At 37.1% G+C, this 22959-nt stretch overlaps 1 protein-coding gene across 1 annotated transcript in view; it reads right to left on the bottom strand.

Annotated features, from left to right (window-relative positions):
- Positions 1–22959, bottom strand: part of F13A1 (coagulation factor XIII, A1 polypeptide) — a 154042-nt gene that overhangs the window by 77998 nt on the left and 53085 nt on the right. Inside the window, exons 5-6 of the mRNA XM_008569953.1 lie at positions 4051–4225; positions 1265–1403 (exon numbers count right to left, since the gene is read on the bottom strand). Coding sequence (XP_008568175.1) covers positions 1265–1403; positions 4051–4225 — 314 coding nt within the window. The remainder of the gene's footprint in view (positions 1–1264; positions 1404–4050; positions 4226–22959) is intronic.

Here is a 22959-nt window from a genome sequence, read left to right on the forward strand (position 1 = left end):
TGTGTGTGTGTGTGTGTGTGTGTGTGTGTGTGTGTGTGTGTGTAAGGAAGAGATACATAGTGCAAAAGACCAAATAATTCTCATTTTGCTGTTTTCCACTGTCACACTGGGCTTTGGGGGAGGCTATTTTGGTCTATTTTTCATCACTCCATACACACGCAGGGCTGCTGTACTGTAATTCCACGGGCTTACGTGGTTCTTTAAATCGCTGTTCAGTTTCCAGAGGTGAGGTTTTGTCTTGCCCACGCTCCCTAGCTCACTGTGGCTCAGCCTATACCCTTCAAGTGAGCACTTTGCTACTGTGAATAAACAATGATTTCCTCCTCTCAACCTTCTCAAATGAGCGTTTACTGGTACTGGTGAGTTAATACCGCCCTACGACCGTGATCAATTCCTGCAACACGGGGAAGTTCAGGCACTTCCAAATTTTAATTTCTCCTAAAATGAGCTTATAACTTCCTACCATCCCATTTGGATGCTTTTACAACTGGCAGTGTTTTAACTTTATTACTTATAAAGAACAACTTTCTGAGACACATTTTTGGCTTGGAAATTCCACCTATTTCAATGCTCTGCAACAGCTAAAAATATGTTGCAACTTCTTCTCCTATAGACCTTCTTAAATGTCCTTTCAATTTGGACTCTTTGGATCCCCCCGCTCCTTTCAGTGTATTGATTTGGACTGAGGGATCCCAAGAAACATGAGATTTCCTTGGGATCATAAACTCAGCTTGTGATGTAGCTGTTCAGGGCAGTGAAAGAACCACATGGTTGGTATTTGGAAGCAATTTCAGCTTTATTCCCATTTCTGTCTCTGAATGAATGAATGTCTACCTCTACAATCAAGGAGAACCTCTTTTTTACATTCAAATAGCAGCCCTATATTGCAGAGGTAAAACAAAAGGTCACCTCCAATACCTCTTGTGCTTGCCTCCAATACCTCTGCCATCAACTGTAATGATAAGGTACTAAGACAGAAAGAAACTAGTGTAAAAACATATAGCGACTGAAACCATGGGCTTTTTAGGTGGTTGCTGTCATAATGGATGATTTTATTACTAGGAACCCAAGTTGTCTGTTCAGTAACACTTCTAATTCATTATCTAAAAAAAAAAAAACCTTTGACAATCAGACATTTCTGCCTAAAGTATCAACTTGTCCTTAAAATAGAAGGAAAAACACATCAGACTGGGTCTGTCTTGTGGTCCATGTGTGAAGTCACTATAATTTGATATCAGCAAATACCCTTATAAATTAAACTCACCACACTGAATCCTTGGTGAGTTTGGAATTCACGTTCCCATCTTCTTCCAGGAAAAAGTCCATTTGCAAATTGGCATCATTATCATGGGCAGAGAAGTAATTTGTAACGACTCTTGCTGGTATTCCAAGGCATCGTAAAACTACAGGAAAGAAGGACAGGCCCCTATGAACACAGCACCAACATTTAATAAACACATAGCAAAAACATCCCTTCTCATGTGGGACTTTCTTCTTTCCCAACACAAAAAGCCCCTTTGGACATGTCCTCCGATGGGTCATACTGAAGAAGGTGACTGTTCAACCCACAGGGTCTGCAGAGAGAAATCTCACCACGTGACCCTTCAGATCTGCACTTGTTGCCAGATGAAGCCAACTGGGACAGAATCCAACAACAGGGTTCTAATTGTTTAGTTTCTAATCATTTGATCATCAAAGTAGTATTACTATAGTCCAGTTAACGGGCCTATGTTCCTGAAATTAAAATTTGAAGAAAAGCAGCTAATGGAGAGTTGGGAATTTCCAGAGCAGGTGCTCAGTGGGGTTTGCTCTCCTGGCTGGAATTTGCTCTTGTGACACTCAGTGGAGGGTGTCACCACAGATTCATCTTAATTGTTAGATAATAAATTACCTGGATGCATATCTTGCCATATGTACCTATTGACTAAACTTAATCCAAACGCCCTCCCGGCTCCCAGGACTCCAGACATCAGGGTTCATTGAAAATAATTTGGCTGACAATTTCAAGATTAATGACTTGGCTTGCCTTTTTTTTCCCCCTTCCCTTGGAATAGTTTAGCATTTTTAACCAAAGCCTATCCACCACTTTCAATAGGGCGAACTTGAAAGTCCAGGCTTGGGTCCAGTAGAGACTCCAGTGTCCTTCTCCTTAAATGACTTGATCTTAACACCCAAGCAACAAGGGTGGCAGCCACGCCTGCTCTCCCACTCCCGTCTTCCTCTGCCGATCCACGTCCACAGCCCCTGTTTGCTCACGACCTTATCCATCACATGATTGGCGCTTTTGTTCACAGAGCAAGACTTGTTCTAGTGTCTGCCTTACTCACAATTTTAAGGGAGGCAAAGCTTGACTTTGGGGCACCTGTTCCTCTATCCCTCGAATCTCCACTGTGACCTTCCCGCAGTGTGTTTCTGCCTTTTCTTAATTTACCTCCAAAGCCTGTTTTCAGGCACAGATCTGGTGACCCTTTTAGGCATACACAAAAGGCATACATGGATGTAAAATGTTCACTGCTTTAACTGGTTCTAAACCCAAAGAAATTACGTTGGGATAGTGAAATTGTAGGCGTGGGGAAGACTTGGGTCCTGTCTGTTTTCCTGCAATCATTTCACAAGTGTGGCTGTGTATGTGGGGCAGCCTCTGAATCATCTTGGAGGAAGGTCTTTTTTTTAGCTCATCATGAAGTTCAGGCACCAGAGGCCAGCACTTCTAGGAAAGACTGATACTTTTGGCCTTTATTGCTTCCAGGAAATATGTATCCCTTTAGCCCTTGGGTATATTCAGATGGCTGAGAAAATAATGTTATTCAGTTTGATAATATTGGAAAACAAAGCAAAGAAAACAAAACTCATAATTTTTTCTACTAGGATCACTGACTAAGTATTAGGTTGTTGCAATTTTGAGCTAACACTGATAGGTTTTATAATCATTTTTTTAAAATGGCTTTGCTCCAGCCTCTAGCCTCCAGCCCCTCCTTTTTTTTTAATTTAAAAAATGCTAACTATGTAAAACATTCTTTATTAATGAGCAGGCAGAAAGGACACTCGACTCGAGCTTAATGTTTCTCCAAGGCTGAAGAAATGACATGTGAATGAAAATCATTACCAATGATGAAGATATACTGAAATAAATGTATTTTTTAAAATATTCACTGAATTATCTGTAACATTGTCTGGACCTGGAGAGGCAAATGCCATTTTGAAAAATGATGCATGAGGCTGAGGAGAATAATTCTGTTCCCATATGTTTTCCTCTACAGATTGGATGTTGGATGGATTAAAAACCAGAGGAGAAGCTGGGAAGGTAAAGATTGCTTATTACATTCTGATATCTAATTGCTCAGGGGCATGGAGACTCACATGTAGAAATGGGGACAAGACAACCTGCCATCATCCCTTCCATAGGTGGTATAAAAAATTAAGTGGATATATTTACAAAACTTCTCAATGATAAATAAGCAAATAAGCATATTTATGTGACTTCTCAATGACAAATAAGCAGCATGTATGTTTCCTTATTATTCATTATTTTAGTTTTTAGTATTTTAATCTTTGTAAATTGTAGTTACTGAAGGAAAATTGTTTATTTTCTCTCCTACATCCTTACTTGGCCTGTGACCCTCCATTTCTCTGGGTGTTGAATGATGGATTATGTGGGAAATAATCCATCATTCTTTTTATAAAGATTCTGCAGTCAAAGGAAAACTATGAGCATATTTGGCCCAGCACAATTTAATTATGCATTAACTACATCCCAGAATACTCAGCCATAAATTCTATAGAGCCAACAGGATCTGCTACGTCTCTTTGCCAGGTTACAGATAAAGTGTATTAAAATCAAATCTCCTTTACATTCTGCAGTCAAAGGAAAACTATGAGCATATTTGGCCCAGCACAATTTAATTATGCATTAACTATATCCCAGAATACTCAGCCATAAATTCTATAGAGCCAACAGGATCTGCTAAGTCTCTTTGCCAGGTTACAGATAAAGTGTATTAAAATCAAATCTCCTTTACATTAAAAAAGATTACTCATTTGGATACTTACACGTGTTAAAGACACCAGCAAAAACCCAGCACTGGCCATAGCTGACTGGACTCCCAGAGCTGTGGTATTCCAATAGGATGTCAACACTTCCAGTCCAGGCTGATGGTGGGACGCCATAGGCATAGATATTGTCCCAGGATCCAACGATGACACCTTCATCATCTTTGGCATTAAGCTGAATGAAGCATGAGATGTGAGAAGGAAGAAAGTTCATTCATGTGAGCTCTTTTCAGACTATGGCATCGGGCAAGCTAAGGCTTCCAGTGCTTTCCATATGCCATACACGGGGAAACCATTTCACTTCTGTTCAGTTTACTACTTTGTTGTCAAAGAAAATAGTGCAAAAACAAAGTGTGCGAGGGGAGAGCAAATAACCAAGCCTGCCTCTTCAATAGCATATTATTGGAGTGAGGTGAAGTTGAACAGGAGATAGAAAGAGGCATGACGTCTTCTCCACATGGTCAGGAGAAGATACACATGGGGCACCTGATCTGGGCCAGGACAGTGCTGGAGGTGGATGTGAGGAAGAGAGGGGGACCTGCAAGTGAAAAAAACTCAAGTAGGAATTTTGTCTCAGGGGGAAGAAAACTCAAAACTGACAGTTGAGAAATTAATGGTCTAATGGGTTTTGACTTTTATGACGAGTGGTAGAGTCTAGTGGATTAAAAAAAGAGATATTGTCATAGGAACCATTAAGAATTAATAAGAAAATAGATTCCCATGGGTACCTTACAGAATTTTTTTTTATTTCATTAAAGAAGTATTTTCTTTATAATTGTTTAAAGTGATCCAAGTCTTATAGTCTTGTTAAGAGGTATTTCTACTCATATCAAGGACCTGGGATGTTGTGGTTTAAATATGAAAGAGGTTGAAGCAGAATATGGCAACCTTGAGTGTTTGGGCAAACCTTGCTATACACGTTCAGGCTACCATCATCTAAGAGCAGCAGACCTAAAATGCAGGAACAAACACTTCGTGTTTAGGCAATAAAGCAAAGGCTGAGAAGTAACAGTTTTGAGGCATCCTGCCACTTTTTTCTGGGCACTGCTGAATCTACCTCTCTCAGTATAACCTTCATCATGTTTAATTATAGCCAGATCAGTCTGTGTGGGGAGCAATGGGAGTTTTTCCAAAAACTGGAGCCACTTCAACAATTTTTACAGTTGACATGACAATGGTTTAGAGCCTTGCTACTCAAAGTGTGGTCTGTGGGCCGCAGTATTGACATTCCTTGGAGTTGTTAGAAATGCAGAATCTCGGGCCCCTCTTCAGGTCTACAGAATGAGAATCTACATTTTAATAAGCTCCCCAGGTAATCTGTGTACACTTTAGTTTGAAAAGCATTGACTTGGGTTACGCTGAAAAGACATTAGTAAGCAATGTGAAACGTGATCGATGCATGCATGTATGGATTATAAAAATAATAGAAAAGTATTAAAATATAGTGAATTTTATGTGTTTGCTGCCTCACCAACTAGCAGCTCAGCTTCAGCACCTGCCCAGACTCCTCTCTTTGAATTGCTGTGTTTAGCTGTCAAGGAGTCTGTCTTCCATCCTGACTCATGAGTTCATTGAGAATAGAGATAAAATCTACATCTTTTTGAATCCTAGCAAGTGTGAGCAAAGAGTTGGTACTCAACGATTGTTCAATAATCACTTATACATTCAACAAGCACATAGGCATTGTCCATCTCAAGAAGAACAAGACCTTTTTCCTGCGGAGAGATGGACAAGAAACCAATCAAGTGGAAGTGGACGTTATTGGTATTAAGACAGAAAGATGTACAGGTAGAGTGGGGGCCCAAGGGAGGCAGTTGGGTAGAGGAAGACAGTGGTGGTGTTGTTGGGTGCTTAACAGAGAAGATGACATGCAAGCTAGGTTTTGAGGGGCTGAGGGCCAGGAAACGTCCTTTACATAATGGAAACAGTTTGAATAAATGCTTGGTGTCATGAAACAATATGGCAGGTTCAGGGACCTGTTGGGAGCTTTGCATGGGTATCTTGTAAGCAGGCAATATTGAGTAAAATAGAAAATTCTAAACCAAAAACCTAAGCAGTGCTAGCATCTTCTAATGTAAACGACAAACTCACCACTGAAATGTGAGACTTACCCTAGCACCAAGTGGCATTTTTCCAGACAGAGTCCTTCTGGGGAGCATTGTCTAGAAGATTGTTAGTTAACTTGATTAAGACGTACTACTTATATTTTTCCCCTTTGATTCTGTGTCCAGTCAGGTTAAAGTGAAGAAGAATTTTAGCGACTATCCAGTTAATTTGTTCAATGTAGGAAAAAAAAATTCTTTTGAGGTTTCTGAAAGACCTTGTTCAGCTAATTACAAACTCATGCCTTTAATGTAAACTTTGACTTTAGCCTGTAGATCCAGGAGATGACTGGGGTGCAGCGAGGTTTATCCAACCATTCTGGTTCTACTCATGACCAATACTTCTCCTTGCAGTTGAACTGATTATTTAAAAATCTGCATCTATTATAATGAAGCCTGAAGAGTGTCTTGGTAGGCTATAACATGGGGGTAGGTAGAGACAGCTTTGAACTCACATCACCAATCCTTTATTACTGAGAAATAGAATAGGCTCTATGAATCTCAGAGGTAAATTTTCCTAAACTGTGTTTCTGATAGCTGAATTCAAACAGATAGTCCTTAATCAGAAGGGCTATTTATAGCAAAAGTCTGAGCCCAATCAGTGGAGGGCAAGAGTAAGAAAAAAAGCTCTTTCCTCTACAGGCCTTTTAATTGTTAATGCTGAGCTTGTTCCCCTGTTGCTAGATAAATCACAACTCTCATTTATTAGCATTTGGCCAGATTAGCTACTGTTTTTAAATTAGAACATTGATTGCTGGGGAGCTCAGACACTGAACGAAATAAGTCTTTAGTGACATATGTAAAGGGTTAAAGTAGCATCTCCCTCCCCAGACAACAAGATATGTTTGGGGGACACTTCAAGGGCATGCTGGTTATTTTTCATCCTACAATTGGCTGTCTTAACACCCTATTGTGAATTCAGGTTTTTACTCAGGTGTTACTGGGTTTTACCAGTAGCAGAATGAAATGTCTTAGTCTTGGGTCCCTGGTGGTCAAGTATGATCTCAGGACTATGGACAAGGAGTATTATTCAACTTCATTACGGTTGCACTAAATTGCCCTTCCACAATACCTACAGAATTGGAAAAATAAAAAACCAGCCCTCCCTCCCTTAGAAGTTACTATCAGCAACCTCAGTGGTATAATATAATGCAATAAACTTAAAAACTTGGTGTCCAGAAAAGATAAGGATTAGGGAGTGAAGCACAGAAGCAGTGTGGCTCAGCTCCTAACCCTAACCACCAGTTCTTCAGAAGCTTTACTGACAAGTCAACAGGATCCTGAGATTTCTCATGCATATTTCAAAATCTGGAAAGAAACTAACTGGATTGAAATGCTGGTCTTTTTCTTGTTCTGACTAGAATAGTGGAAATGACTGCTATGGAGAAATGGGTGAAAAAAGGTATGTGCCTCAAAAGAGGTAGAGATTCTGGGACTCCAATGAGGAAAAAAGATGCAAAGCCTCCCATGAGGATGAGATGTGCCTTCAATTAAGGGGAGTGGGTTCTAAAATAAGACATTTAAAAGAACATGAAAAGAAAAAGCAGAGCCCAAGCATTCCAACCAAGATTGCCCGTCTCCTCAGGTAAAGTAACTTTCTTGCTCCTCTCTCTCTCAGGGCACTGAAGAGTAGGTAGAACAAAGCACATCTGCCTGGACTGCAGATCAGAGGAGAAATCAGATCCTAGATGGAGAAGAGATTCAAGATCTCATCTATTAGAGCAAATAAAATACCTGGAGAAGAGCGATGCAAGTATGAGCACGTATAAAAGGAAAAGCAGCAGCATGGGAGAAGGGGAGGGATGGGTGGGACAGAGAGAAAGATCATTAAAAAATTATACACAGAACAAAACAAAAGTAAGAAGCATAAAGAATTTTTTCACAATCTTCTAGGAGATCTCAGACCTAAGGGAACAAATTGAGGAGCAAATCATATCATTACAGAACTAATACACAGAACAAAACAAAAGTAAGAAGCATAAAGAATTTTTTCACAATCTTCTAGGAGATCTCCGACCTAAGGGAACAAATTGAGGAGCAAATCATATCATTACAGAACTAACAATAAGTTATAAACTGCAAGAAACAGAATAGATGCTGCTAAAAATAAAATCATTCACATAAAAGGAAAGCTTGAGATAATAAAAAGTGCTGATGAAAAAGACAAAGAGATGAAGTTATTTAGAGAAGCTAATAGTTATGGAATACAAAGATGATACAGCCTAAGGATAATTGGAATCCTTAGAATAGAGAATCCAATAAATAAAACAGAAGATATACTGATGATATAAGAAAATTTTACTTAATTGAGGAAAAATTGAATTTATACATTGAAAAAACAATCTGTGGTCCAGGGTGATTTGATGCAGAATGCTCACTGCCTAGGAATTTTAATTAATTTGAACTTTAGGATGAAAACATAATTGTTCAGTCATCTAGACAGAAAATGCACATTAGCAACAAGCAATAGAATTGGGCTGCTTTCAGACTTCCTCAGTGGCAAAGTATCATTCAGTGGCAAAACATTGCCAATCAATATTCTCATAGTCTTGAAAGAAAGAAAGGCTGACTCAAGAATATCATGCACTAAAGGCAAACATGAAAGATCTCAGAGGATGTAGCAGCCATCATAACCAAACTAACTGATAAGTGATTAAAGGCTGAATCAAACAAGGAATCCAGGAACAGAGACTCTATGGGAGAAGATTCACTGTTGTGAAAAAATGCATATAAGTATCTTTCGGAGTTATAGTAACAGAATGAATTTCAAAACTTGATAATGTAAAAACAATAATCACCCTAAGAAAAAATTAGACATGAGTGAGAAAAAAGAGGAAGAATAAAAATTTTAATATGTTGGTCTTTCATAAGTAATTGACACCATCTAAAATTAAACATAATTTAAAATATAGAATTACTTAATTCTTTGAATGGCTTTCATAAGTTTTTAATAACCTTAGAGGGATTCGATTTTTTCTTCTATTAAAGTAAAATTTAACAAAATTAACTAGAATTTGAGTATAATTAAATGCAATTTAAATTTAAATAAGATGACACAATTTGGCATAAATACAAACAGATCAATGGGACACAATAGGGAACACAGAAATAAACCCACACAAATATCGTTAACTAAGTTTTGACAAAGTTGCAAAGGCAATTTCATGGATGATCTTTTCAAGAAATGGGAATGGAGCAGTTGGATATTCATATGTAAAAAAATGAACTTTGATTCATACCTTTGCACTGCATATAAAAGTTAACTCAAAATGTATCATAGACCTAAATATAAAACCCAAAGCTATAAAACTTCTAGAAGACAACATAGGAGAAAATTGTGTGAGCTGGAGCTAGGCAAAGATTCCTTAGATACAACGAAAGATTCCTTAGACATATATTTTTTATGGATCACACTAAAAGTCACACACACTTTTGGTGTGATCCATAAAAAAATTATAAATGGACTCCATCAAAATTAAGAACTTTTGCTCTTTGAAAGGCACTGTGAAGAGAATAAAAAGATAAGTCCCGAGAGGAAGAAAGTATTTGTAAGTAGTGTATCCAGTAAATGACTTGTATCCAGAGTATGTAAAGACCACTTGAAACTGGATAATAAGACAACAAACAATTTCAAAACATGAGGAAAATATCTGAACAGATATCACATCAAAGAAGACACACGGGTGGCCAATAAACCAATGAAAAATGCTGAACATCATTAGTCATTAAGAAAATGCAAATTAAAGTCACAATGAGATAATACTACACACCTATTGGAAAGTCTAAAATTAAAAAGACTGATTATATAAAGCATTGGGGAGGATAGCCAACACCTGGGGATTTTTTATACTGCCAGTGGGTATATGAAATGGCACGACTACCTTGGAAAACAGTCTGGCATTTTCTTAAAAATTAAACATCTATCTACCATATGATCTAGGCATCCTCTCCTAGGTATTTACCTAAGAGAAATCGAAGCTTATTTCTGTACAAAGACTTTTGCATGAATGTTCCTAGCTTTATTTGTAAGAGGCGAAAACTAGAAACAGTCCAAATGTCCATCCATAAGTAAATGAATACATAAAGAAACAGTGATTCATCCACACCATGGAATACTATTCAACAATAGAAAGGAATAAACTAGTGATACAAGGAACAACATGGAAGAATAAAAGAAGCCAAGCGTTCATACTGTGTAATCACATTTATGAAAAATTTTAGAAAACACAAATCAATTTATAGTGACAGAAATCAGAGCAGTGATTGCCTGGGGATGGTAGACGAAGAAGGGAGTGGTTGAGGGGAGAAATTACAGAGGAAACCTTGGAAGATGGTTGATACATTAATTATTCTGATTTGGGGGATGGTTTCATGGGTCCATATTCATGTCAAAATCATCAAATTGTACACTTTAAATATGTACATTTTATTGTCAACTATCTCAAAGTTATAAAAGGTAAATGTAATATTTTAAAATTAAATTAGCATCTATAGTTATAAATACTGTTTATAATTTTAAAACTATATTTATCTACTTAACCAATATACATTTAGTTAGAATGATGTAATAAGATATTAATAATGATTATTTCTTGGTGATGAACTTTGAGGACTTTTCTCTTTTTTCTCTTTATTTTTAATTGACAAATAATAATTGTGTATATTTATGGGGTACAATGTGATGTTTTTTGATCTATGTATACATTGCAGAAAGAGTACATCCATACATTTAGTTAGAATGATGTAATAAGATATTAATAATGATTATTTCTTGGTGATGAAATTTGAGGACTTTTCTCTTTTTTCTCTTTATTTTTAATTGACAAATAATAATTGTGCATATTTATGGGGTACAATGTGATGTTTTTTGATCTATGTATACATTGCAGAAAGAGTACATCAAGTTAATTAACACATCCATCACCTCACCTACTTATTTTTGGGGGGGCAAGAATGTTAAAAATCTATTCTTTCAGCAATTTTGAAATATAGAATACATTGTTATTAACTGTGGTCACCAGGCAGTGCAATGGAACACTAAAACTTATTCCTCCAGTCTAACTGAAACTTTGTATCCTTTAATCAACATCTCTACTTTCCCCATCTCTCCCCTCAGCCCTTGGTAACCACCTTTCTACTGTCTGTTTTATGAGAGCAACTTTTTTAGATTCCATATATAAGTGAGATTATGTGGTATTTGTCTATCTGTGCTTGGCTTATCTCACTTAACATAATGTCCTTCTTATCTCACACAATATCTAAACTCAACTCAAAATGGATAAAAGACATAAGCCTAAAACTATAAAACTACTAGAAGAAAATCGAGGGGAAAATCTCCACGACATTGGTGGGAGCGATGATTTCTTGGATAGGACACTAAAGCACAGGCAACAGAAGCCAAAATAGACAAATGAGATTGCATCAAACTCACAAACTTCTGCACAGCAAAGAAAACAACTAACAGAGTGAAGAGACAACCCATGGATTGGGTGAAGATATTTGCAAGCCACACACCTGATAAAGGACTAATATTTAAAATATATAAGGAACTCAAACAACTCAATAGCATGAAAACAAATAATCTGATTTAAAAATGGGCAATGGATCTGAACCAACATTTCTCAAAAGTTATGAATGGCCCATGGATATATGAAAAAATGCTCAATCTCTATCAGAGAAATGCAAATTAAAGCCATAATGAGATATCACCTCACAGCTGATAGAATGGCTGTTATCAAAAAGATGAGTGATAATGTTGGCAAGAATGTGGAGAAAGGGGAACTCATATACTGCTAATGGGAATGTTAATTAGTACAGCTATTTTGGAAAATATTATGAAAGTTCCTCAAAAACCTAAAAATAGAATTACCATATAATCTAGCAATCCCACTCCTGGGTGTATATCCAAAGAAATTTAAATGAGTATGTCGAACAGATATCTGCCCTCCCATGTTCCTTTCAGCATTATTCACAATAGCCCCAAATTGGAGAAATCCTAAGTGTCCACCAGTGGATGAACGGATAAAGAAAATGTGATATATACACAATGAAATACAGCCTTAATAAAGAAGGCAATTCTGGGAAGTGTTTTTAACTTTTATTTTAAAAATTTCCTGGATTGTCCAAATGCTTTTAAGAGATTACAATCATTTTTTTAACTCAAAAAAAGTCTTTTATAAAAGATACTAGAAACAGATATGTCAACATGCTCACCGTGTTTAATTCTTGCAGTGAGAATATACATAATTATTATTTGCTGCTGCATAATTTTTTGAATGTTTAAAAATTCCCCAAATATTTGCCATAGGGTAGAGAATAGTTAAAATTTCCTTTGTGTGTCAGAGAAGCTGCCCAGTGGGGTGAGCTACCTCTCCAATTTCAAGGCTTAGGTCCTCAGGGAGTGATTAAACAGGTTTTGTCCAAATGTGAGGAGGGGCAGAGGTGATGCTCTGAGGACTACAGAGGGAGACCCGTGTACAACCAGGGGTTGAAGGAATGCGGGAAATGCACAGGAAACACAGTGTGTTTTGGGTAGGAGGCCCCTTGTAAACGGGGTGGCTGCAGAAGGACTGTCTGTACTTGGTTCTGAGGGAGCAGCTGCCAGCAGAGCAGTGTGCCCTGTCCTCAGGATTGGGCTCTGCAGTCATACTGGGTGGATCTTCACCCTAGCATCAGAACAAGTCCTGGGTTCCTTAAAGAAAAGGAAGAGCCTTAAAGTGGGGCCCATATGGGACTTCTGTCCAAGTTCGATCATGGGAGCTTGAGCAGATTTTAAGTTGATACTGACAAATAAAGAAGTGTGACATTTCTTGATTCTCCAATTTCCTGTAGCACAGACCTTTACATTTTGTTACTACTTTATTCTGCTTCTTTTTAAATATTTTTAGGTATTTTTTCTCCCATGTGCACCTTTTATATGGATATAATAAAGTAACTTTTCTCCATCATAAATCTATTAATTTGGTTACATTTCGTTGTTAAAAGTTATGTTCTCATAAAGGCTAGAATTTCTGTAACTCTTTTAGAAAACAGTTTTATACCTAATCTTGTCTGTAATAGTTTCTCAGAGACCACTGGATATAAATTTTGGGTAACACGACCTAGTCTCAAAGGCAAAGAGTTAAATTTGGGAAGGAGATGAATTATTCCTTGTAGAAGATTTTTTTGAGGTTTTGTGAACCACAAGTCCTCAGCTACAGTCTGTTGATGACCAGTCTTAATCATAGGTGGACATGGTCTAGTGGATGTCAAATTGTGCCCCTCTGGCACTCCAGGGGATTTCAAAAGAACTTAGTAGTTACTTTGCTGGGCGGGGGCAGGAGGGGACTAAGTGTTCGGTGGTGGTGGCTACAGTCCCCACCTCTCTTCAGTAACAGCTGCTCTGCCTTTTCTCTTTTATGTATGTGGGTTCAACTGAAATTTTAAAAAAAATAGTTCTAAAAAATAAAATCTGAAAACCTACTGGATATGTTTCTTGTGTCTGCCCTGCCCTTTGCTAAGTTGTGTGGTAAGGATAGGAAGGGAGATGAACTGAAGATGAAGTACTCTTACAGGTTATTTTATGGGCAGACATCCCAGCAAATGCACACAAGAGAAAGAAATAGGCAGCAGAAATTCTATCTTTTCCATTGCATGAGTTCTAATCCTTGATCCTTTCTGGGCTTTCATAGCACTTATAACAACCATAGTCACATACTCGATCAAAAGGAAAAGAAAACCATCTACCATCTCCTTGGCTTTCCATAGTGGTGGGAATCCCTACATTCTCAGACCGATGGGTTTTTGTATTTTATTTTTTAGAACTATTTTTTTAAAATAGCAGTTGAACCCACACACATAAAAGAGAAAAAGCAGAGCAGCTGTTATTGAAGAGATGTGGTGACTGCAGCCCCCACCATCAAACACTGAAACAACAAGCTGTTTTCTGCCATGGGGCTATTGGAAATGTTATTCTCTCTTCCTATAATACTCTTCCACATTCAAACCTCTTCTTTACCTGGTGAGTGCCCAGTGATTCATTAAGTCTCAGCTGGCTTCACTCTGGAAGTCTTCACCTATCTCTTTGAATTCAATGTCCTTACTCAGTGCTCACATAGTAACTCTGATTAGTACTATCCTCCTATTTATTGCATTGCTTTGTGCCACTGATTGTCTTTGTTCCTATGACCAGACTGGATGTTCCCAGAAGGAAGGAAGGCACCATGATGTTTTGACTCTGTATGACCCAGGGCTAGCACAGAGTGGGTGCTCAGTAAGTTCTGTTGAACAAATAGATGTGGTGTCACTGGAGGGTGGGACAATGGGTTAGTCAGAATACCAACAGATATTTTTGTTGAAATTGACAAGTTGATTCTAAAGTTCATAGAAAAATGCAGAGGGTCTAAAATAAGCAAAACAATATTGGAAAAGAAGAAAAAATTTGGAGGACTACCCTATTTGAAGACTTACTATAGGAATCACATAATCAAGACAGTATAGTATTAGTGTATGGATAGACAAATAAATGAGTGGAACAGAATATACAGTCCAGAAATAGATCCACACTTGTATAGTTGTCTGATTTTTTAAAAAGTTATGAAAGCAATTCAATGAGAGCAAATCAGTCTTTTCAACAAATGAAAGTCTTTGCAACAAACCAAAGCCTTTCCAGCAGTCTTTTCAACAAATGGTGAAACAAATGGATACATTGGGAAAAAAATAAACCTTGACTCCTGCCTCACACCACACATAAAGATAACTCAACATGGATCATTGACCAAAATAAAAAAGCTCAAATTATAAAACAAACCAAAGCCTTTCCAGCAGTCTTTTCAACAAATGGTGAAACAAATGGATACATTGGGGAAAAAATAAACCTTGACTCCTGCCTCACACCACACATAAAGATAACTCAACATGGATCATTGACCAAAATAAAAAAGCTCAAATTATAGAGCTTCAAAAAGAAAACATAGGAGAATATCTTTGTTGCCTATAAAAATAATATATTTCCTAAGGAGGAATGTGAAATAAAAAAACAATTAAGAAATTTGACTTTATAATATTTAAAAACTTTTATTCCTTAAAATATGCCATTTAGAAAATGTAACTGTGAGCCATAGTCTGGAGACAAAATATTCTGTACACATATCTGACAAAGGACATGTTTTCAGAATATACATACAGCAACTACATTTCTGTAATAAAAATATAAACAATCCAATAAGAAAATAGGCAAATACTTGAAAAGACACCAAACCATAAAAAGATATATGCCAACATTAGTAAATGGAGAAATGAATACTAAAACACAGTGAGATATTATTATACACCCAATAGATTGGTTAAAATTAAGAAGGCTGAAAACATCAAGAATAGGTAAAGCTGTGGAAAAACTGGAACTCATACATTGCTGGCAGGAATATAAAATGGTAAAACCACTTTGGAAAACTGATAGATTCTTATAAAGTTAGACATGTGCATAACCTATGATCTACACATGCCACCTTTAGCTATTTGTTCCAGACATATAATAACATGTTCACAAAAAGACTTGTACAAGAATGTTCACAGTAGCTTTACCCATAATAGTTCCAAACTGGAAACATCTCAAATGTCCATCAGCAGGTGAATGGATAAACAAACTGTGATATACAATATAATAAAATCCTGCTCAGTAATGGTAAAGGAAAAAATGAAAGACACATGCAACAATTGATTGAGTAAAAAAGCCAGCCCCATACATACTCCTATTTATGTGAAGTTTAAACTGGCATACCTTTCTCAACACCTGGCAGAAGACAGGAATACAGACAGAGTCCTAGGCAGGAGCCATGGGCAACCTGCACAGACCAGCAGAAGGCAGAAGCATGACAAAAATGCCACTTCTGCGCAGGTGGCCCACCACAGCCACTGCCACAGCCACAGTTGCCACAAAAGGAGCTTACCTCCAGAGTAGCAGCCAAAGCCACCATGCAGGTAACCCAACAATCACCCAATTGCATTCACACAAGGAGAGTCACCAGCAGAGGCCAGAAAAAGAAAAGGACATTTCTCTCCTCCAAGCCCAATCTCAAGTCATAGAAGAAGCAAGTGCTCTACCAGATGACCAGACATCAATATAGAAATACTAGAAAAACAAAAATCCAAGAAAATAGAACACCACCAATAGAATACAGTAATTCCCAAATACTAGATCCAATAGAGCAGGAAATCCTTGAAATGACTGAAAAGGAATTCCAGCAACAATCTTAAAGAAACCCAGTGAGGTAGGTGAAGACTCAGTTCGACAATGTAATGAAATGAGGAAAAAACCCAGGATACGAAAGAGGAAATTTACAAAGATATCAATACCTTAAAAGAGAATGTAGCAGACCTCATGGAACTAAAAGATTCACTCAACAAAATAAAAAACACAACCAAGAGTTTAAGAGCAGGCTAGAACAAGCAGAAGAAAGAATTTCTGATCTTGAAGATAGTCTTTTTGAAATAACCCAGGCAGGGGGAAAAAAAAAGGAAAAAAGAATTTTAAAATGAAGAAAATGTAAGAGAGTTAGCAGACAACCTTAAGCACACAAACATTCAAATCATGCTTATTCTGGAAGGGGAGGAGAAAGGAAAAGGCATTGAAAACACCCCCAAAAATAATAATGAAAAACTTCTCAGGTATAGAGAGAGACATGGACCTTCAGATCCAGGAGGCTCAAAGATACCCAAACAGAGTCAATCCAAAAAGATCCTCTCTGAGATACATTATAGTCAAACTGCCAAAGCTCAAAGACAAAGAGAGAATACTAAAATAAGCAAGAGAAGAGCATCAAGTCACCTATAAAGGAACCCCAATCAAACTAATAGCAGACTTCTCAACAGAAACTCTACAGACCAGAAGAAAATGGGATGACATTCAAAATACTAAAAGAAAAAACTTCCAGGCAACAGTACTATACCAGCAAGGCTATCCTTCAAAAATGAGGGAGAAATATTGTATTTTCCTGAAAATCAAAAGTCCTGGGAGTTCACCACCACAAGACTATCCTAAATGAAATTTCTCAAGGGAGTCCTGCATCTGGAATACAAAAAACAATAACCACTACCATGAATGCAGGAGAAAGAACAAAACCCACTGGCAGAACAAAAACGCAAATGAGAAAGAGAAAGAAACTAAATCTTACCACCTCAAAAACCCAACAAATGTCAAAGAGAAACAATAAAAGAGAAGAAAAGAACAAAAGATATTTAAAACATGCAAACAAAAATCAAGGAAATGCCAGAAGTAAGACAATACCTTTCAATAACAGCACTAAATGTAAATGGATTAAACTCACCAGTCAAAAGACACTGAACGATTGGATTAAAAAGCCAGACCCAACTATTCTGTCTTCAAGAGACTCACCTTGCCTCACCTTGCCTGTAAAGACACACAGACTAACAGTGTAGGGATGGAAACAGACATACCACACAAATGGAAACCCAAAATGAGCAGGAGTAGCTATTCTTATACTGAATAAAATATACTTTAAACCAAAACCCATAAAAAGAGACAAAGAAGGCCATTACACAATGATAAAGGGAGCTATCCAACAAGAACATAACAATAATAAATATATATGCACCCAACACAGAAGCATGCAGAGACAGACCCCAATACAGTAATCGTGGAGGAATTGAACACTCCTCTCTCATCATTAGATGGATCATCCAGCCAACAAATCAACAGAGAAACACAGGGGTTAAACTATATTTTAGATCAACTAAACCTGGCAGATATCTACAGAACATTTCATCCAACAATTACAGAATATACATTCATCTCATTAGCACATAGAACATTCTTCAAGATAGACCACATGTTAGGTCACAAATCAACTCTCCATAACTTTAAAAAGATCAAAGTCATCTCAAGTATCTTTTCAGACCACAATGGATTAAAACTAGAAATTAATAACAAGAGAAACATAGAACTCTATACAAATATATGGAAATTAAACAACAGGCTTCTGAATGACCCTTGGGTCCAAGAAGAAATTAAATAAGAAATCAAAATATTTCTAGAAACCAATGAAAACAAAGACACATTATATCAAAACCTGTGTGATACTGCAAAAGCATACTAACAGGGAAGTTTATTGTGATAAAGGCTTACATCAAAAAACAGAAAGATTTAAAGCAAACAACATAAAACTACACCTCAAAGAACTAGAAAAACAAAAACAATCTTATACTTAGGTTAGCAGATAGATAGAAATAAATAAGATAAGAAAAGAACTAAATTATATAGAGACTCCAAAAGTGATACAAAAGATCAATGAAAGGAAAAGTTATTTCTTTGAGAAGATAAACAAAATAGACAAACCATTAGTTAGGTTATCAGAAAAAGAAAAGAGAAGACCAACATTACAAAAATCATCAATGAAAAAAGGAGACATTACAACTGATACCACAGGGGGAAAAAAAAGTCATGAGAGACTATTATAAACAACTATACACCAACAAATTTGAAACCCTGGAGGAAGTGAATAAATTTCTGGATACTCACAAAAACTACCAAGACTAAACCAAGAAGAAAGAGAAAACCTGAACAGAACAATACCAAGCAAAGAGATTGAAGCCGTAATCTACAGTCTCCCAACAATGAAAAGCCTGGGACTGGATGGCTTTATTGCTGAATTCTACCAAATCTTTATAAAGGAATTAATACCAATTCTTTTCAAACTATTTTAAAAAATTGAAACAGAGGCCACTCTCTCTAACTCATCCACCTTGATACCAAAACCAGAAAAAGATACAACAAAAAAAGAAAACTACAGGCCAATATCTCTGGTGAACATAATTGTGAACATCCCCAAGAATGCAGCAACACACCAAAAACAATTATACAACATGGTCAAGTGGGTTTCATCCCAGGGATGCAAGGTTGTTTCAACATATGCAAGTCAATAAATGTGATACACCACATCAACAAAATCAGGGACAAAAACCATATGATTATCTCAATACATGCTGCATTAGTCTGTTTTTGTGTTGCTAAAACAGAAATACCTGAGACTGGGTAATTTATAAAGAACAGAGGTTTATTAGGCTTATTATTCTGGGACAGCTGCATCTGACACAGGCCTCAGGCTGCTTCTACTCATGGTTGAACACAAAAGGCAGACAGTGTGTACAAGCCGATCACACGGCAAGAGGAAGCAAGAGAGAGAGGAAGTGCCAGGGTCTTTTAAACAACCAGATCTTGTGGGAACTAATAGAATGAGATCTCACTCAAGACCACCAGCCCCAAGAAAGAGCATTAATCCATTCATGAGGGATCCACCCCCATGATTGAAACAGCTTCCAGCACTGCCACATTGGGGAACAGATTTCCAGATGAGTTTTGGTGGGCACAACACATCCAAACTCTATCAGATGCAGAAAAAGTGTTTGACAAAATTCTACATCCCTTCCTAATAAAGACTCAGAAAATTAGGTGTAGAAGAAAAGTATCTTGACACAATAAAAGCTATATGACAAACCCACTGCCAACATTATCCTGGATGGGGAAAAGCTGAAAGATTTTCCTTTAAGAACAGGAGCAAAACAAGGATGCCCTCTCTCACCACTCCTATTTAACATGGTATTGTAAGTACTAGCCAGAGTAATCAGGCAAAAGAAAGAAAGAAAGGGCACACAGATTGGAAAAGATGAAGTCAAACTGTCCCTGTTTGCAGATGACATGATCCTACATAGAGAAAAGCATAAAGACTCTACCAAAAAACTCTTAAATCTAATAAATGATTTCAGGAAAGTTGCAGGATACAAAAAAAAAATGCAAAACTCAGTGGCTTTTACTCCAATAATGAACTAGCAGTAAAAGAAATCAAGAAAGCAAGCCCACTTACAATAGTCACCAAAAACATAAAATACCTAGGAATTAATTTAACCAAGGAGGTGAAAATCTCTACAGTGAGAACTATAAATCGCTGCTGAAAGAAATTAAAGACGGCACAAAAAGATGGAAAGAGATTCCATGCTTTTGGATTGGAAGAATTAATGTTGTGAAAATATCTATACTACCCAAAGTGATCTACGGATTCAATGTAATCCCCATCAAAATACCAATGACATTCTTCATAGAAATAGAAAAAACAATCCTAACATCCATATGGAATACCAAAAGACCCCAAATAGCCAAAGTAATACTGAGCAAAAAAGCCCCAACCAAACAAACAAACAAAAAACAAAGCTGAAGGCATAACACTATCTGAGTTCAAATTATACTACAAAGCTATAGTAACCAGAACAACATGGCACTGGCATAAAAACAGACTCTCGCACCTATGGAACAGAATAGAGAACCCAGAAATTAACCCACAAACTGAAATCAGCCCAGCCAACTGATATTTGACAAGTGCAAGAGAAGAATACACTGGGGAAAGGACTGCCTCTTCAATAAATGGTGGTGGGAAAACTGGAAATTATGTGTAGAAGAATCAAACTAGACCTGTACCGTTTGCTATACACAAGAATCAACTCAAAATGGATTAAAGACATATGTATATAAGACCTGAAACTATAAAACTACTAAATGAAAACATAGTGGGAACACTTCAGGAAGTAGAACTGGGCAAAGAGTTTATGAACAAACCCCAAAAGGACAGGCAAAATTTAAACAAACAAACAAACAAATAATAAACAAACAAACAAACAAACAAACAAATAAATAAATGAGATTATATCAAGCTAAAAACCCTCACCAGACCTGAAACTATAAAACTACTAAATGAAAACATAGTGGGAACACTTCAGGAAGTAGAACTAGGCAAAGAGTTTATGAACAAACCCCAAAAGGACAGGCAAAATTTAAACAAACAAACAAACAAATAATAAACAAACAAACAAACAAACAAATAAATAAATGAGATTATATCAAGCAAAAAACCCTCACCAAAAAAAAAAAAGAAAAAAGAAAAAAAATAGCTGCACATCAAAAGAAGTAGTTAAGAGTGAAAAGACAACCTATAGAATAGGAGAAAATATTCACAAACTATGCATCTGACAAGAGATTAATATCCAGAGGATACAAGGAACTCAAACAACTTAGTAAAAAAGCAAGCTACCCAATTAAAAAATGGGCAAAGGAGCTGAATAGGCATTTCTCAAAGGAAGACATAAAATGACCAACAGACATGAAAAAATGCTCAAGATCACTCAGCAGAAGAGAATGCAAATCAAAACCACACTGAGATATCATCACATGAGAGACTGACCGGTATCAAAAAGACAGAGAATAACAAATGCTGGTGAAGATGTGGATAAAGGGGAGCCTTCCTACACTGCTGGTGGGACTATAAATTAGTGCAGTCATTATGGAAAACAGTATGAAGATTCCTCAAACAACTACAGATACAACTGCCATATGATCCAGCAATCCCATTGCTGGGTGTATATCCAAAAGAACAAAAAGCATCATGTCGAAGGGATACCTGCACTCCTGTGTTCACTGCAGCTCTGTTTCCAATAGCTAAGAATTGGAACCAACCTAAATGTCCATTGACGTATCACTGGATAAGGAAAATGTGGTATATATACACCATGGAATACTACTCTGCCATAAGAAGGAATGAAATTCTGTCATTTACAACAACATAGATGAACTTAGAGAAAATAATGTTAAGTGAAATAAGGCAGGCACAGAAAGAGAAACACTGCGTGTCTTCACTCATAAGTAGGAGCTGAAACAAAGAAACAAAAACAAAAACAAAAAAAGAAAGATTCAACAAGCACAATAATTCCTTGAATGTTCAAAAAGAGAGAATAAAACTGAGGGCATCAGAGGTGGGATGGGGGAGATGGGGGGGGCTTAGGGAGAAATTGGTACAGGGCCACAGAAAATGTTTATGTTGTGTAATGATAAAATAAAAAATAAAAAAATCCACCAAGATAACAACAACAATAAAATTGGCAAATCTAATATACTGCAAGAAATTAAAAGAGTGGTTGTTTATGTGGGTACAGATTGATTGGAATTGACACAAGGAAAATTTGGGGGCTAATCGAAATATGAATATTTTGATTGGTGATTACCCCAATCGAAACTCATTGAACGGTGCATATAATATCCGTGCTTTTTACTGGATGTAAATTTTACTTCAATTTTAAAAAAACATGAACTAACCCTCATCTATATTGTGAAGCACATAACGACTCTCACACAGAGGTCCTTTGGTATAAGACAGGGGTGGGTAACTAGATTCATTTTTCATGGTAACCATTACAACAAGAATTAACCTTGTCTCCCTTCATAACTGTGAATTCTCATTTGGCCAAAACCTATTTTCCTAATTGACAATCATGAGAAAAAGAACCAAACATGGACCAAGAGAGAGAAACTGAGATTTCAAACTCTCCAAGCATTGTCTGCTTTTTTATTGCCCTACCACTGCTGCATGGCGTAGGGCTGGTGTAGAACAGGGCTTTTAAGAATATCTGAAGGAAGAGGATGGATGGATGGGAGGAGAAAAGATGCAGAGCAAGAGGAGGAAAGAGACGGAAGGATGTCAGGGAGGGGAGGGGGAAAGGAGAGAGGGCAAGAAGGAAACGGAAAGTAAACAGAGCCGAGCATATTCTAGAAAAGGGCTGTGCTGGCTTTGCTCCTTTTCTGTCTATCCATCTATCCTGGGGATGTTTGTCCAGGAGACCAGAGCAGCACCAACTGCACAGCTTGGAGGGAGCGCTGAAAAGCATACCCGTGTCTCAGAAATAGCCTGCGTGTATAACAAAATCGATGCACCATTGAAACCTCATTCCAGGAAGCAATTCAGGGAAAGCAGACATTTAGATTGACTGTGAT

The sequence above is a fragment of the Galeopterus variegatus genome, unplaced genomic scaffold (genome assembly GCF_000696425.1).
Source record: "Galeopterus variegatus unplaced genomic scaffold, G_variegatus-3.0.2 Scaffold29, whole genome shotgun sequence".
Lineage (NCBI taxonomy): Eukaryota > Metazoa > Chordata > Mammalia > Dermoptera > Cynocephalidae > Galeopterus > Galeopterus variegatus.